The sequence below is a fragment of the Anomaloglossus baeobatrachus genome, chromosome 4 (assembly GCF_048569485.1).
Source record: "Anomaloglossus baeobatrachus isolate aAnoBae1 chromosome 4, aAnoBae1.hap1, whole genome shotgun sequence".
Classification (NCBI taxonomy): Eukaryota; Metazoa; Chordata; class Amphibia; order Anura; family Aromobatidae; genus Anomaloglossus; species Anomaloglossus baeobatrachus.
Window position 1 is genome coordinate 245504288 of NC_134356.1, and position 17037 is coordinate 245521324.

The window sequence follows — 17037 nt, forward strand, 5'->3', positions numbered from 1 at the left end:
AAAAAAAATCCAGTCCGCCGTAATCCATTTTGGAGGTCCCACGTCGACTCTGTGTTCCAGGATATGGGGGCATGCTCAGTGACTGCATCTCCCATTTTCTGTAAGTGCAGGCACTCAATGTGAGGAGTGTTGGTGCAGTGACCCCATTGACAATAGTTCAGCCACACTCCCCGGGTTCAACTGACGGCACTGTGAACTGCAGTAACTTTAGTCTTACTGCTTGCAGGGAGTCGTCTAAGAGCCCCTCTCTGCGCATGCGGCTGCCATTTTTTAGAAGAAGAGTAGGAGGAGGGATTGCGGGGGATCAGCGCTGCAATAGCTACTGAGGGGATTGAGGGAGGATTGGGGGGAGACCTGGGGTTACCTGTGGAGGACTCTTCTGTCTCATCTGAAATGTCACATGCGCCAGAAATCAGAGGAGGAGGAGGATGAATGCAGCGGGTGCGCCTCTTGTTCGGTTGCCATTTTGGATTTTTAGATGATCAGGAGGGGGAAAAACTGGGGGAGGGGGGACTTGGGACCGGGTGAGGACATATCTCCCATCTGACATGATAGATCATGCCATGTGCAAGATGAATCATTATTTACCGAGGCTGCCATTTACTGTAAAGTGACCACCTCTATACGGTGTAGAATGATGATCACGTGACCAGGGACCGGAAAAAATGGCCAGAATCGTGATCTCCAGGGTCTCAGCTTCCCCTGGTAGCTGAAATTTCAGGGATTTTCCGATGCTGGGGGGCGCTATTCACTCTTTTCTTTTATAATGGCGATATGGAAGAATTATCCTTTACTGCCTCCGTTTTTGTATGGACGTTGTAAAGGAGTTAAAATAAAATATTGGAATGTAATCTGTAGTGCTGTCCTATTGCTAGAAAATATTTCATCACTCTAAAATTGGTGGAGCTCTTACTGCCAGAGCCACCAGTAATCTTGTGATAGCTGGTGACATCAACTTCCATGATTTCTATTTTTTGCATGGATGAAAGCAGTTCTGTGTACATCCGGGTGGATGGGAGTCCTACAGTGCACTGAAGAATTAGAGGGGGAAGCACCAGAAATTTCTGAACCACAATTTATGCTTTGCACTAGGATCCTAGAACGGTTTCAGCTTTCAGTAGGTTTCACTAAACCATAAAATACATTTAGATTTAAGCACCTGATTTAGTGATGTCACAGTTTTCTACGCAGTATAGGAAATTAAAGAAGTTGTCTCCAGGGCATACAAGCAGCTGGAATCAAGGGAAAAATTAATCTCGTAATTCACGGCACTGTGATATAGCCCTTAGAATTCTCCGCCATTCCTGCTTTAATCAAATAGTCACGGTTTAAAAATATTGGTGTTTCTATAATAAATTTAGATAAAAGGATTCAGATGTTCCCCTTATATTGTTGTGCAGTGCCTTTTTACAGAATATTGTGAGCTATATAAACCTTTAAAATTTCAGAGATTATAAATAGTTCTTTGATCTTGTTTTTTGAAAAAAAAAATTCTATGAGTTTTTTTTCTCTAGTAACGGTGCAGTAAATCTACAACCTTCAGGCGCATAATGTTGACTTCTATTGATTTGCCTATTTAATACTCATATTACTTTTCTCCAGCAAATAAACTTTTTATATTGGAGGGAAATAAAGGCTTCTAGCTTGCATAAACGCCCTTGGTTATTAAGATCTGTGTTTGTTTTCGCTATATATATATATATATATATTTTTTTTCTTTCAAGTTTAGCTTAGGTGTAAATCTAGAAAAAGGACTGTTAAGAATGTGTTGCCAAATTAGTCCATAAACCAGTGTAAAAATAGATTTAATTAAAAATATGAAGCTCTGAAAACTTGACACATGTTTTACACCAGTTCACATGTCCTTTGGGCACCATTTTTCGTCTTGTGGTCATAAGTTATTGAGCAGTAATGAATTTTTCAGTGCTCTCTACTACACCAGAAAAGCTTTGATCTCTAATGGCAGGCTTGGAATTGTTCGTTTTTTTTTTTTTTTATTTTGGAATAGTTTTGTGAGGTAGCAATATTTCTACTTACATTCATTAAATTACATGTGCTGTAGTGTTAGTCAATGTAGACATAAGAGGAAAATCATTAAATAATTAAAACCGCATAGTTTTCTTATATATATATATGTATAAAACATGGACACGACAAGTTATAAGTGAAAAAAAGCATGATCTAATGACCGTATGCAGAATTGCCTGTTCAGCAGCTATAAGGCCGCTTTACACGCTACGACATCGCTCAAGCGATGATCTTGCAGTGATGTCAGGTCAACTGGAAGTTGATGTGACATCACCAGACATCAGAAGTCACGGAGCTTGGGGGTTCATGATAAAGGGGATGAGCGGACCGCAAAAAACGATGCTCACAGGCACTATTGGCAACAGAAAGAGATGAGCGGACCTCAATAGCGCCGTTCACAGGCACTATTTGCAACACAAGGTATTTGAGAGAAGCCTTGTTTCTCAACATTATATTGATGTGGCTTGGAAAAATAAGCAGTATAACACCCCTTCAACCCAAAGCCTTTTTTCACATTACTGACAAGGACAAATTTTACAATTCTCATCAGTGTCACTTCATGTGGTAATAACTCTGGAGCTGTTCAAAATATTACAGTAATTATGTGACTGTTTTTACGTGACACATTGTACTTCATGTTAGTGGTAAACTTTATTCAATATGCATTTATATTTGCATCATTGCATCATCATTTATTCAATATTGCATTTATATACAATATGATTTGCATTTATATATCAAATTATCAAAAATTTCACAAAAATAAGAAAAATTTCAGTTTTCAAACTTAATTTTTATTCTTCTAAACCAGGCAGTTATATATTGTACAAAATCATTAATAAGTAACATTTACAACATATCTGCTTTACATCAGCATCATTTTTGAAACATAGTTTTTGTTTTTTCATTCATCCAAAACAGCACTACGGAAAGAGATGGATCCACCCTTCAAGGACAGGAAATCTACAGGTTAAAATGCCATACCTCTCCAACGCATCAGTTGGTTTTCTGTCCTTAATGGGGGAACCTTTGTGGAAGATGGCGGTACGTGACAGAATGAAAAGCTCTAACCCAGGCCTGTCCAGTCGGCCTTATGGTCGGCCAGCTGCCATGTCTCCTGGTGGGACTGCCTTAGAACTGCGCCCTTATGACGAGCGTGCCTGTCTTATCGTGGTCCTGGAAGTGATATTTCCAGAAGGGTTAAGGGCTCATTCCAGAAGAGCTGTGGCAGCTTCCTGGGCTGTCAGGTCGGACGTGTTCATAAGGTAGTGACATGGTCCTCTCCCTCTACTTTTTATAGACATTATAGATTGAATTTATTCTTCTCCAATCTTAACTTTTGGAGAAGCGTTCTGCATGGTGTGAGTGATCCCTCCTTAAACTCTTTCTCGGTAATTCTCTCCGTGGAGCTGTCATTGGTGAAAAAAGCATACTTAATTACTTATATTCCCTCCCATCACTTGTGTGGTGATCACCATTTCAATTTTTGGTGTGGGGATGCTATAGAAAAATAATAAATAAATATATATATATATATATATATATATATATATATATATATATACATACACACTGCTCTGGTAAAAATTAAGAAACCACTGCAAAATTGTCAGTTGTTCTGATTTTCTCTTTATATGTATATTTTTGAGTGAAATGTAAATTGTTCTTTTATTCTATAAACTACTGACAATATGTGTCCAAATTTCCAAGCAATAAATTTTGTATTTATTTTCTGAAAATGAGAAATGGTCAAAATAACAAAAAAATGCATTGCTTTGAGACCTCAAATACTGCCAAGAAGACAAGTTCATAATCATTTAGAAACAGTACTAATGTTTTAACTCAGGAAGAGTTTATAAATCAATATTTTGTGGAATAACCTTGATTGTTAATCACAGCTTTCATGTGTCTTGGCATGCTTTCCACCAATCTTTCACACTGCTTTGGCTGACCTTATGCTACTCCTGATGCAAAAATTTAAGCAGTTCTTCATTTGATGGCTTGTGACTATCCATCTTCCTCTTGATTACATTCCAGAGGTTTTCAATGGGGTTCAGGTCTGGAGATTGGGCTGGCCATGACAGGGTTTTGATATGGTGGTCCTTCTTCCACACTTTGATTGACCTGTGGCATGGTGCATTGTCCTGTTGGAAAAAGAAAACAGTTCTCAGAGATGGGGAACATTGCCTGAGCAAAAAGAAGCAACTGTTTTTCCAGGATAACTTTGTATGCAGCTTGATTCATACATCCTATGCAAAGTTTAATCTGCCCAATTGCAGCCTTACTGAAGCATCCCCAGATCATCACTGATTCTGCACTAAATTTCACAGTGAGTGCAAGACACTGTGGCTTTTACGCCTCTCCAGGTTTCTGTCTAACCATTAGATGACCAGGTGTTGGGCAAAGCTGAAAATTAGACTCATGAGAGAAGATTGCGCTACTCTAGAAATTGGGCAGATTAAACTTTGCAAAGGATGTATGAATTAAGCCGCATACAAAGTTATCCTGGAAAAACAGTTGCTTCCTTCTGCTCAGGCAATCTTCCCCAACTCTGAGGACTGGTCTTTCAAGAAAGACAATGTGCCAAGCTGTGATTAAAAATCATGGTTATTCCACAAAATATTGATTTCTGAACTCTGCCTGAGCGAAACCATTAGGATTGTTGTTTCTAAATGATTATGAACTTGTTTTCTTGGCATTATTTGAGATCTGAAAGCAATGCATTCTATTTTGACCATTTCCCATTTTCAGAAAATGCAACATTTATTCCTTGGAAATTCGGAGACATGTTGTCAGTAGTTTATAGAATAAAAGAACAATTTACATTTTACTCAAAAATATACCTATACAGAGAAAATCAGAAAAACTGACAATTTTGCAGTGGTCCCCTAATTTTTGCCAGAGTTGCATATATTTACATATTTGTGTGTGTGTGTGTGTGTGTGTGTGTGTATGTGTATGTATTAATATATGTGTGTATATATGTATATATATATATATATATATATATATATATATATATATATATATATATATATATATAATTATACAGTGCCTACAAGTAGTATTCAACCCCCTGCAGATTTAGCAGGTTTACACATTCGGAATTAACTTGGCATTGTGACATTTGGACTGTAGATCAGCCTGGAAGTGTGAAATGCACTGCAGCAAAAAAAGAATGTTATTTCTTTTTTCTTTTTTTTTTTTCTTAAATTGTGAAAAGTTTATTCAGAGGGTCATTTATTATTCAACCCCTCAAACCACAAGAATTCTGTTTGGTTCCCCTAAAGTATTAAGAAGTATTTCAGGCACAAAGAACAATGAGCTTCACATGTTTGGATTAATTATCTCTTTTTCCAGCCTTTTCTGACTAATTAAGACCCTCCCCAAACTTGTGAACAGCACTCATACTTGGTCAACATGGGAAAGACAAAAGGAGCATTCCAAGGCCATCAGAGACAAGATCGTGGAGGGTCACAAGGCTGGCAAGGGGTACAAAACCCTTTCCAAGGAGTTGGGCCTACCTGTCTCCACTGTTGGGAGCATCATCCGGAAGTGGAAGGCTTATGGAACTACTGTTAGCCTTCCACGGCCTGGACAGCCTTTGAAAGTTTCCACCCGTGCCGAGGCCAGGCTTGTCCGAAGAGTCAAGGCTAACCCAAGGACAACAAGGAAGGAGCTCCGGGAAGATCTCATGGCAGTGGGGACATTGGTTGCAGTCAATACCATAAGTAACGTACTCCACCGCAATGGTCTCTGTTTCAGACGAGTCCGTAAGGTACCTTTACTTTCAAAGCGTCATGTCAAGGCTCGTCTACAGTTTGCTCATGATCACTTGGAGGACTCTGAGACAGACTGGTTCAAGGTTCTCTGGTCTGATGAGACCAAGATCGAGATCTTTGGTGCCAACCACACACGTGACGTTTGAAGACTGGATGGCACTGCATACGACCCCAAGAATACCATCCCTACAGTCAAGCATGGTGGTGGCAGCATCATGCTGTGGGGCTGTTTCTCAGCCAAGGGGCCTGGCCATCTGGTCCGCATCCATGGGAAGATGGATAGCACGGCCTACCTGGAGATTTTGGCCAAGAACCTCCGCTCCTCCATCAAGGATCTTAAGATGGGTCATCATTTCATCTTCCAACAAGACAACGACCCAAAGCACACAGCCAAGAAAACCAAGGCCTGGTTCAAGAGGGAAAAAATCAAGGTGTTGCAGTGGCCTAGTCAGTCTCCTGACCTTAACCCAATTGAAAACTTGTGGAAGGAGCTCAAGATTAAAGTCCACATGAGACACCCAAAGAACCTAGATAACTTGGAGAAGATCTGCATGGAGGAGTGGGCCAAGATAACTCCAGAGACCTGTGCCGGCCTGATCAGGTCTTATAAAAGACGATTATTAGCTGTAATTGCAAACAAGGGTTATTCCACAAAATATTAAACCTAGGGGTTGAATAATAATTGACCCACACTTTTATGTTGAAAATTTACTAAAATTTAACTGAGCAACATGTTTTTATGTTTGCAATGAATTGTCACTTGTCATAATAAATATCTGTTATATTTTTGCACTTTAAAAGCTTGCCGCTTCTCCTTTTCCTTAACTGTATGTATATGTATGTATATATATATATATATATATATATAATATATACATATACATACATACACACACACAAATATGTAAATATATACAATTATATATATATATATATATATATATATATACATACATACACACACACAAATATGTAAATATATACAACTATATATATATATATATACATACATACACACACACAAATATGTAAATATATACAACTATATATATATATATATATATATATATATGTTAAAAGTTTATTAGCAATTTCTCATTTTTCCAACATTTACAAAACCATTTTTCTTAGAGATGTAACAGAAAATACCAAAAAGTGACATTTTATAAAACTGCACACCTCCAAAGTACTCAAAGCATCATTCAAGAAGTTTATTAACCCTTTAGATGCTTCACAGAAATTAAAGCCATGCGTAAAGAAAAAATGAAAATGGGAAATTTTAATTTTTCCCACAAAAATCTTCCTTTAGTCTCAAATTATTTATTTTCGTAAGGGTAAGAAGGAGAAAATGGACCATACCATTTTGTGTGCAATTTCTCGTGAGCACTCTGACAATTCCTATGTGGTGTCGGTGTACAATTATGAGCTCCATTAGACTTTTGGAGTGCATAATCGGCTGGAATATATAATAGTGGACATCATGTCATGTTTGGGAATCCCCTGATGGGCCTAAATAAGTCACCCCATTTCAGGAACTACACCTATCAACGAATATATCTTGAGGTGTGGTGAGCACCTTGAACTCGCAAGTGCTTCACAGAATTTTATAAACTGGAATCTGGAAAATAAAAAAACAGCAGTTTTCCCCAAAACATGTTTTGCTTTAGCCCCCTTCCCCCAATATACCCCCTCCACACACACACACACACACACACACACACACACACACACACACACACACACACACACACACACACACACACAATTTTTTATTTTCACAAAGGTAACTGGAGAAAATGGAGCATAATTTTTTTTTATGTGCAATTTCTTTTGTGTACGCCAATACCCCATATGTGGTCAAAAACTATTTTTGAGGCACAGTACAAAGTGAAGAAGGCAAGGAGCACCATATTGTAGTGCAGATTATACTGGGCTGGATTTCTGGTGCCATGTTATACTGGCTGAACCTCTGAGGTGCCAGAACAGCAGAAAAATAATATGGACATATACTCTGCTGTAAATAAGAGAAAAGCAATAGTGCATATGACTAAACATAGGGTACTTTGTAAACTCTATTTTTGATCAAAAAAGCATTAATCCATCCCACCCCGATAAGGTGTACCAAAATTGTGACGATAATTAACACGCTATTAATGTCTAAATCACTGGCATCAAAAGAGAGTACACCCCAAAAATGAAAATGGCCATATTGTGCCCAAAGTGTAAATATTTTGTGTAGTCACCATTATTTTCTAGCACTGCCTTAACTCTCTTAGGCATGGAGTTCACTAGCGCTTTACAGGAGCCACTGGATCCTCTTCCATACTCCTTGACGACATCATGGAGCTGGTGGATGTTAGAGACCTTGCTCTCCTCCACCTTGCGTTTTGAGGGTTGAGATCCGGAGACATGCTTGGCCAGTCCAACACCTTTTTCTTTAGCAAGGCAGTGGTCATCTTGGTATGTTTGGGGTCGTTATCATTTTGAAATACTGCCCTGCGGCCCAGTTTTCTGAATGGAAGGGATCATGCTTTGCTTCAGTATGTCACAGTACATGTTGGCATTAATGGTTGTCTCAATGAACTGTAACACCCTGCAGCCGGCAGCACTCATGCAGCCCCAAACAATAACACTCTCACCACCATGCTTGATTGTAGGCAAGTCACACTTGTCTTTGTACTCCTTACCTGGTTGCCGCCATACACAGTTGGACAGAATCTGAAACAAATAATTGTATTATGTCTCATCTGGAGACATGGCATTATTCTAGTAATCCATGTCCTTACTCGGCTTGTCTTCAGCAAACTGATGGCTTTCTTGTGCATCATCTTTAGAAGATTCTTCCTTTTGGGCTGACAGCCATGAAGACCAATTTGATGCAGTGTGTGGCATAAGGGCTGATCCCCTGCCCTTTTAACCTTTGCAGCAATGCTGGCAGCACTCATACATCTATTTTGAATAGACAACCTGTGGATATGGTGCTGAGCTTGTGCACTGAGCTTCTTTTGTTGACCATGGCGAGGTCTATCCTGAGTGGAACCTGTCTTCTTAATCTTCTTTATAGTCTTGGCCACTGTGCTGCAGCTCAGGTTCAGGCTGTTCGCAATCTTCTTATAACCTAGGCTATCTTTATCTAGAGCAATATTTCTTTTATTTTTTTCAGATCCTCAGAGTATTCTTTGCCATGAGGTGTCATGTTGAACTTTAAGTGACCAATATAAGAGAGTGCGTGAGCGATAACCCCAAATTTAACAACTGCTCCCCATTCACACCTTTAATCTTGTAAGACTTTTCTGCACCAAAAAACGCACTTTGTGGTTGAAAAAAAGGTGGTTTGTTTTAGTGAATTCAATGACTGGAAGAGCTAAAAATCGCAGGAAAAAGCAGAACAACAATTGACATGTTGCTTTTTTTTGTGCACCAAAAACTGGAAAGAAAAGAGAAGCAGCATGTGCACAGCATTTCTGATTTCTCAAATATTTTGTTGTGATAAGGATAAGGCATACAGATTTGGGCAGCAAACTACACGATAAACTGCACCAAAAATACATCAAAAACTGCACCGTGCACACAGGGCCTTACTGTAATAGTCACATAAGGGTAAATGGCTAATTTGACACAGTTTGGCCATTTTCACTTAGAGGTGCACTCACTTTTGTTGCTAGCGGTTTAAACTTTAATGGCTGTGTGTTGTTATTTAGAGGGCACACCATATTTACACTATAATACAAACCTGACTACTGGACACTGACTATTTTACATTGTATCAAAGTGTCATATCTTCAGTGTTGTTCCATGAAAAGATATAAAATATTTACAAAAATGTGAGGCATGTACTGATTTTTATGATATACTGTACATTATTAACCATAAATTAGTCACATGGGGTCCATTGGACTCCAAGCGACTTATTTGTCAGCATATTTCAACAAGTATGGAAGGTTGCTAACGGTCCGTTTGGGTTGCTTCCTAGCTCAGATGCCCTTCATTGGACATGTTCTCTGTAGGACAAAGGAACAGGTTTATTGAATTTCCACACCAGACCCTGTTATCCTCATAAGAGATAAGCCTTTGCCTGAGGCTAGTTTCACACTTGCGTTGAACGGCATCCATTGCATTGCGTTGTATGACGGACGCAACGGATGCGTTGCATATAATGGCACAACGGATGCAACGGATTGTACAAAACAACGGAAAGCTTTTTTTTTTTTTTTTTTACAGTTTTACCGGCGGCAGACTATTGTGAATGATCAGCTGATCACCCGGCGGCCGAGCGCTCAGCTTATCGCTCTCACATGCTGGCGGCCGGGCGCTCAGCTGATCGCTCTCACATGCTGGCGGCCGGGCGCTAAGCTGAGCGCTCTCACATGCCGGCGGCCGGGCGCTAAGCTGAGCGCTCTCACATGCCGGCGGCCGGGCGCTAAGCTGAGCGCTCTCACATGCCGGCGGCCGGGCGCTCAGCTGAGAGCTCTCACATGCTGGCTGATCAGCTGAACGTTCGGCCACCGAGAGACAAAATAAAGTTTCTGTGATTAAAATAAAAAAAAAAAGATGAGCATGCGCAGTGAAAAATAGAGGATTCCGCCGCTCAAAAAACGTTACATGCTGCGTTCCTTCCACCTGGCGGATGCAACGCAGCCTCGGCCGGCGGAAGCAACGCAGGTACTTTTGGCACAATCCGTCATCCATACAAGTCTATGGGAAACAACGGAATCCGTTAACGGATTCCGCTGTTTCCCAAAAGGGCGGATTGTGACGGAAGGAAATTAACGCAAGTGTGAAAGTACCCTGATGAGTTTGCCAGTGGCTTCCACTCTCCACCCATTGAAACAATTGCACCTTGCCTGAGTTGTGCATACATGTATACGGTAAGTGGGAGCAGTAGCTGGGTACATCCACTTCTGATGTTCCACTTGCAGTAATAAGATGCAATTGCCAATAGGATCGGTTGCAAGGGAAAAAGAAATCCATTTCCAGAACGTTTATATTGACATTAGTTATTATCAAGTTTCTTAACGTTTTTCATTTCATGGTTCTTCTTTGATTGTTTTCCTTTGGCTACCACACGATTGACGCACAGCATATGCCAGAGAGCAGGTATATCAGGGAAGTCTGAGTGGTACATTCATCCCTGATGTATGCCATACAGGTGCATGTGTTATTGAATGCTTCCCATCATAAGAAGAAAAACCTGCCTTATTTGCTTTTAGTGCTTTCAACTTGCCTTTCAATAAATGGAAAGAAATTACCATGAGTATTTTTGTACTATAGGATGCATCTTATGTTTAGATAGCAGCAAATGGTGAAAACGTATTTACTAATAATTAAAACTTCCATAGCAGTGTAAAGTGGAGGGACCACTAACTAGGGTAGAATAAGGAGGTAGCAGAGTGTTTGTATGCCCCATTAGACACATATAGTTTTAAGTGAATACACATTATGTATGCTCTCTGCACCACATGCAAATTCGTACACTGCTGTATGTTCAGTACACGCACACTCAGCTCTGCTGCACACATAGCTAAGCTCCAGCATGCTGCGCTACACATAAAAAAACACACATGTAGGATATGTTACCACATTTTAAAGGGGTTAGAGTAACTGCAGACTTGTAACCTATGTGACTGCAGACACATTAATCCTCACATCGCGCACACTGCGTGCTGTGCGGATTTTCCAGTGCTGGCATCGAGCGAGGTAGGCTTGTTAGTTGCATACTTCTTGGCTTTGTTCCATCTAGATTGTATCTGGCCGGATTCAATGCAAATGTCACACCCATCTAGTCGGCACATGACCACATGTATGCAAATCACACACTTGCATTCTCGCGCCCGGTGATGGCACTGGAGAATCCACACAGCTCGCAGTACGCAATCTGAGGATTCATAAGTCTGTATTCACATAGAGTGACTGCAGACTTAAAGGGGTATTCCCATCTCCAAGATCCTATCCCAATATGTAGTAGGTGTAATAATAATAATAATAATATTACCGAATACCTCCAATTAGAAATGTAGTATAGTTCTCCTGATATAGCCATGTCTCATACCTCATGTGCAGGGCATTGCAGCTTAGGTATCCATGGTTACGACCACAAGCAACTAACTGTGACTAAATGAGTGGACGTAACCATGGATACCTAAGCTGCAAAGCCCTGCACATGACATAAGAGACATGGCTATATCAGGAGAACTATACTATATTTCTAATTGGAGGTATTTATAAATATTATTATTATTCCACCTACTACATATTGGAGATGGGCATAACCCTTTAAGCTGAAGGCCTGGTAATCCCTTTAAAGTTCCTTCCAGGTATGTGACTGATCACATGACCGAAAGGTCCTCCAGTTAGTTGGGATGTGCAGCATCCGTGCAGGTCTTATTTGCTTCTTGTCCTGCCCTGCACCATACCATTCATTGTAGGGCAGGAGGAGAGAGCACTTCTCTCAAAGAACTTCTGTCAATGTTCTCATTGACTATAAGAAGCTGCCTCTGGACTTAAAGACGCACACACTTTTTAGCAAGATTTTTTCCAAAATATACGGTAATCTGATGGACACTGCTCTGATGTTTGCCAAAGTTTAAGGATATGGTCGATATGCCTGCCATGATCATTTCTTGGCATGCACCCTAGACTTATACCACAAGCATGGTGTGAACAGAAAGTAAGTGTTATCTATAGATTTTCCTATTATTTCATCGGAAATTAATGTCATTTTTTTAATAATCATATCCCACATGCATTGTTCCAAATCCAGCTAATATTACAGAACTGCTGTTCATTTAGTTTTCCATTTTTCTTTTTGTTTTCCCAGGTCATAGATTTAGGAGCTGGGAAAGGTTATTTAAGCTCATATTTATCCATGCGTTATGACCTAAAAGTTTATGGGATCGACTCGTCTCATACCAATACAGATGGAGCCAACGAGAGAAACCGGAAATTGAAAAAATATTGGCAAGTCTATAAAACTGATGCCAGAACCACTTCAAAGGCTCAGAAATCTAACCAGAAGAAAGGTTTATTGCCAAAGAGCTCTTGTCAAGATGTTAATGCTAATCAAGACATTGCAAGACTAAGCGGGAGTGATATAAGACTGTCTGATTCAGAGTCACATATTGATAATGATATTAGCCTGACTTCAGACTCCTCCAAGTGGGCAAGTAATAAGGAAAGCAACCAGGCAACCGGAGATACAGAGCCTGACGATTCTTTGGACTCAGCAGTCTCGTTTTTGGACATCTTGCCAGCTGGAGCTGTTGAAGTGCCCTCAGTGTCACAAAGTATTAGCAAAGTTCTCAGCGAACAAGAAAAAGAGCAAAAGAAGATGGAGAACATCAAGGCCAAAAAATTACCGGAGTCCCATGTTTATTCACCTCTCACTTCCTATGTCACCGCTGACACTGAGCTTCACGACATAATTACTGATCTAGAGGTTATCTTTCTTTCATCTTACCTCTTATGTATAAACAGCTGTCATTTCTCTATGATATCCAGAGAATACGTTCTAATTGATTTCGTAGCACAGAAGGTTTACATTTCTTCTTTGTTCTCCGTTTCCTTGAGTGCCATTAGATATGCTGTTAGTGCTGCTAGAATTTCTTTCCCATCTTTTGTGTTATTGCTAAATGTAATGATTTGTAATTTGGGGGTTTGCGCTATACAAATATTTTTTTCACATTTAAAAATGCTAAAATGCAAATAATTTTTACCTTTTTTTTTTTTTTTTATGCACTTTGCATATAAACCATATAAAGTAATATTCCATTCTAAAACATTTATTGCCTATCCACTGGATCCACATGCCTATTGCATTGGATTACCATTTGTAAACCATGCATGGTAGAAAAGCAGAATACAAATATTTGTGGTTAATTCTGATTCTCATTTATATCTCAAAAGGGTTGTTTACTACTCGGACAACCCCTTTTCAATCCCTATATTTTTCCCCAGTAAAATAAGAACACTTATACTCACCTTCGTTGCCAACACCATTCCAGCGATCAACGCTGGCTCTCCCGGAGATCGCGTTCCATGGAGCCAATCAGTGACCATTTCACTCTCCCCTCCTTCGGACAAATCAGACATGTACAGAAAGTGAGACCATCAGCTCTCACTTCCACTAGATGTATGTGATTGTTCTGAAGAAGGGGATAGTGAAGCAGTCGCTGATTAGTTTCAGGGACTGTGTGACATAGGAGCGTCACGCAATCCCTGGGAGAGGCAGTGCCAACGTCTGAATGGTGCTGGCAATGAAGGTGAGTATAATTGTTATTATTTTACTGGGGGGAAATATAGGGATTAGGGAGGGATTATCTGAGTAGTGAGGTTATGGTTGTGGTTTATGAAATTGTCATTTTCTATATTGACAGTTACACGCACAGATGTTAATTTTAAGTAAAATGAAAATCCTCATTACCTCCATTAGCCAGCGTCCATCTTTCAATGATGGGAAAGAAGGAGATTTTTTTTTTTTTTCTGGTACGTAGCAAATTGTAGACTGTTACCTTGTTTGTTGTTCCAGCTGACACTCGACTTTGAAGATTTGGCTTGAGGATACATGGTTACTTAGGTCTCGCTTTTGCCCCGTTACCAAAATCCAGCGGGGTACAATTTTTGATGATGGTCGTGTCGCTGGTTGCAGTGGTAATAGTTTAGGCAGCACAAATCAAGTGGCAGGTTCCCTTTTTGTCTATATACATTATCACATTTAATGTTTTGACTTTTATAACAATGTTCTTTTGTTACTTCCTATATAATACAGAGAGTACATTTCACATGCTGTCCTTGGTAACTAATATTTACGGTATTTTTTTCTGTTGCAGGAATCTATTATGGTTGGTTTGCATACATGTGGTGATCTTGCCCCAAACACTCTGCGAATTTTCATTTCAAAGCCAGAAATGAAAGCAGTCTGCAGTGTCGGCTGCTGTTATCATTTCCTTTCAGAACAGTTTGAACGTCTAGAAGAAGGTACAGTAAATTAAAATTTAGGACACATAACAGCAGCAATAGTTAAAAGGGACCTGTACTTTTAGGAAACTTTACCTAAATCAATGGTTCAAGTGAATATAAGAAACTTTATAAGGTTTCTATGTGTGCAAGCTTCTTTTTTCCTCATATTTGAGCCATCTCTTCCCCTGCCTCATGAACTTGTCATTCAATCTATAAAAAACGGCTTGAATAAGTCCTGATCAAAGCATGATTGACTGCCAGTTCATTGAACTATCAGGTTACAACTTCTTTTGGGTGCGTGCCCATGATCAGTGTTTGCTATGCTTCAGCTGCGTCCAAAACGATGCGTTGTACAGTACAAGCATAGTGGATGAGATTTCTAGAAATCACAGTGGGCACAGCAAAAACTGACCTGCGGAGCGTCTTTCCAGACTGCAGCATGTCAATTGTTTTCTGCGGATTCGCATGCGTCCTCTGTAGGGAGCACACAAGCGAAAGACCAAAGCGCATGAACCCTGATCATGGGTACAAGCAGCTGCGGTCTCCTGCGAAGGAGACTCGCGGACTCACAGGTCAGGACCCGCTGTGTCCAGGACATAGTGAGTCCTGATCATGGGCACATACCTTATGCTAAATGTAGAGGGGAAAGTGTAAAAATTAGTGAAAGGTAGAGAGACACATCATCCAGATTCCGTCTAGTTTATACCACTGCTGGATCCACAGCTACACTGTTAAGTACTGCTATATATTTTCCTCCATGCCACTGCTGCTTCTGTCTGTTTGTTATAAAAGTTAAAAAGTACAGATGCCCTCTTTATGTGTATTTATTATATGGTAAACATCATAGCAGCCAGTTTCCACCTACTAGATCAGAAATGGCGTTATTCCTCATTTACCCATACAAGACAGCTTATTCTGAAAAGTGACTTGAACGTATTGTTATCCTCTAATTTGGTTTTGGAGGAAATCAAAATAATACCTTTAATTAATTTAAATTACAAAGAGAATATGTCATAAAATCCAATGTCTAAATTTTAGTTATCTATCAAATTTTTTATGCCCTTTTTACAAGCCAGATTTTGTGTTGTGTGCTTACTTCATGTTTTTCATTTATAGTCCGCATACCTTTTATAGTCTATGGGGCTTTTCACATGTCTGTTATTGATACGGAGACACATTTATTTTCATTACATCCTAGTCACAGATGAAACTCACCCATGCAAGTCTATGCTTAATAGTAGAACTTGAGAAACCTGCATCTTTTTATTTTTGCAAATGAGAAAAACTGATGAATCACTGATGTTAAACACTAACCCTCTGGCCAAACACTAAAGATCTGAACTAAAACACATACATTTTTCTTTATTTTATCATATACGGAAAGTTAAACAGACTTATGAAACTGGCCTATGCCCTCTAACAACTCTTGACTAGAGATTAGCGAACCCGAGGTTCAATGTTCATACCGAACACAGACTTTACAGAAAAAGAATGGGTTCGGAATTCTGGTGCTTTATGTTTGCTAACCACTCGCTTGAGCATCGCTGTGCTTGGGTACGCTCGGTGCTCAGCCCAGTGCGAGCTGCTTGTAGTGATTGAAAGGCTCGCACTGGGTGTAACAACAGCATAATCAGGTGTAGTGTGCACCCAAAAAAAATGCAAAAAGCCTACCCACCTGCCCTCGGAAGTGATTTTTTAATGGCTAGCTGCATGTCGTCGGAGACCCAAACTGCCCAATTAGTGACTTCCATTGGGGTTCAAGTCAAGTCCGGGTCCAAAACCAAACTTTATCTAAAGTCAGACTAAACCCACCACTGGTTCGCTCATCTCTACTTGTGACATATTATGCACTTCATAAGTCATCTCCCTGCTTTTGTTGCGGGCTCTTTCCCTGCAGCTGAAGGCTGAATTATTGAGCCTTCATCTGCCTCTAACAGCCGCAGGTAGAGTGGTATTCTACCTGCAGCTGTTATCCTGTTAAATGCCGCTGTCAATCTATGACAGCGGCATTTAACGTGCACCAATAATGGATGCGCGTTATTTTAAGCGCCCATCAGTGTTCCCGTGATGTGATCGTTTGTTGCTGATGGGTTTCTATGACACCAGGGGATATGCTGAAGACTCTGGTGTCTGTCTTCACAGTACTTTTGTGAAAACTAGTCTGTGGAAGACTGTGATTTCTTCTATACTGACAAGCAAAAGGGTATCAATGTTTTGAACTTTTCACTTTCAGGCTTCATATCGCACCATTCACTATAGCTGTCTGCTTGAT

The 17037-nt window shown here is 39.9% G+C and overlaps 1 protein-coding gene across 2 annotated transcripts in view; it reads left to right on the forward strand.

The window, feature by feature from the left end:
* The window catches only part of METTL25 (methyltransferase like 25), a 222507-nt gene that overhangs the window by 109649 nt on the left and 95821 nt on the right, over positions 1-17037 (forward strand). For both annotated transcript variants that reach the window (XM_075344775.1, XM_075344774.1), the window contains exons 5-6: positions 12628-13245; positions 14636-14783. In XM_075344775.1, the coding sequence (XP_075200890.1) occupies positions 12628-13245; positions 14636-14783 (766 nt within the window). The remainder of the gene's footprint in view (positions 1-12627; positions 13246-14635; positions 14784-17037) is intronic.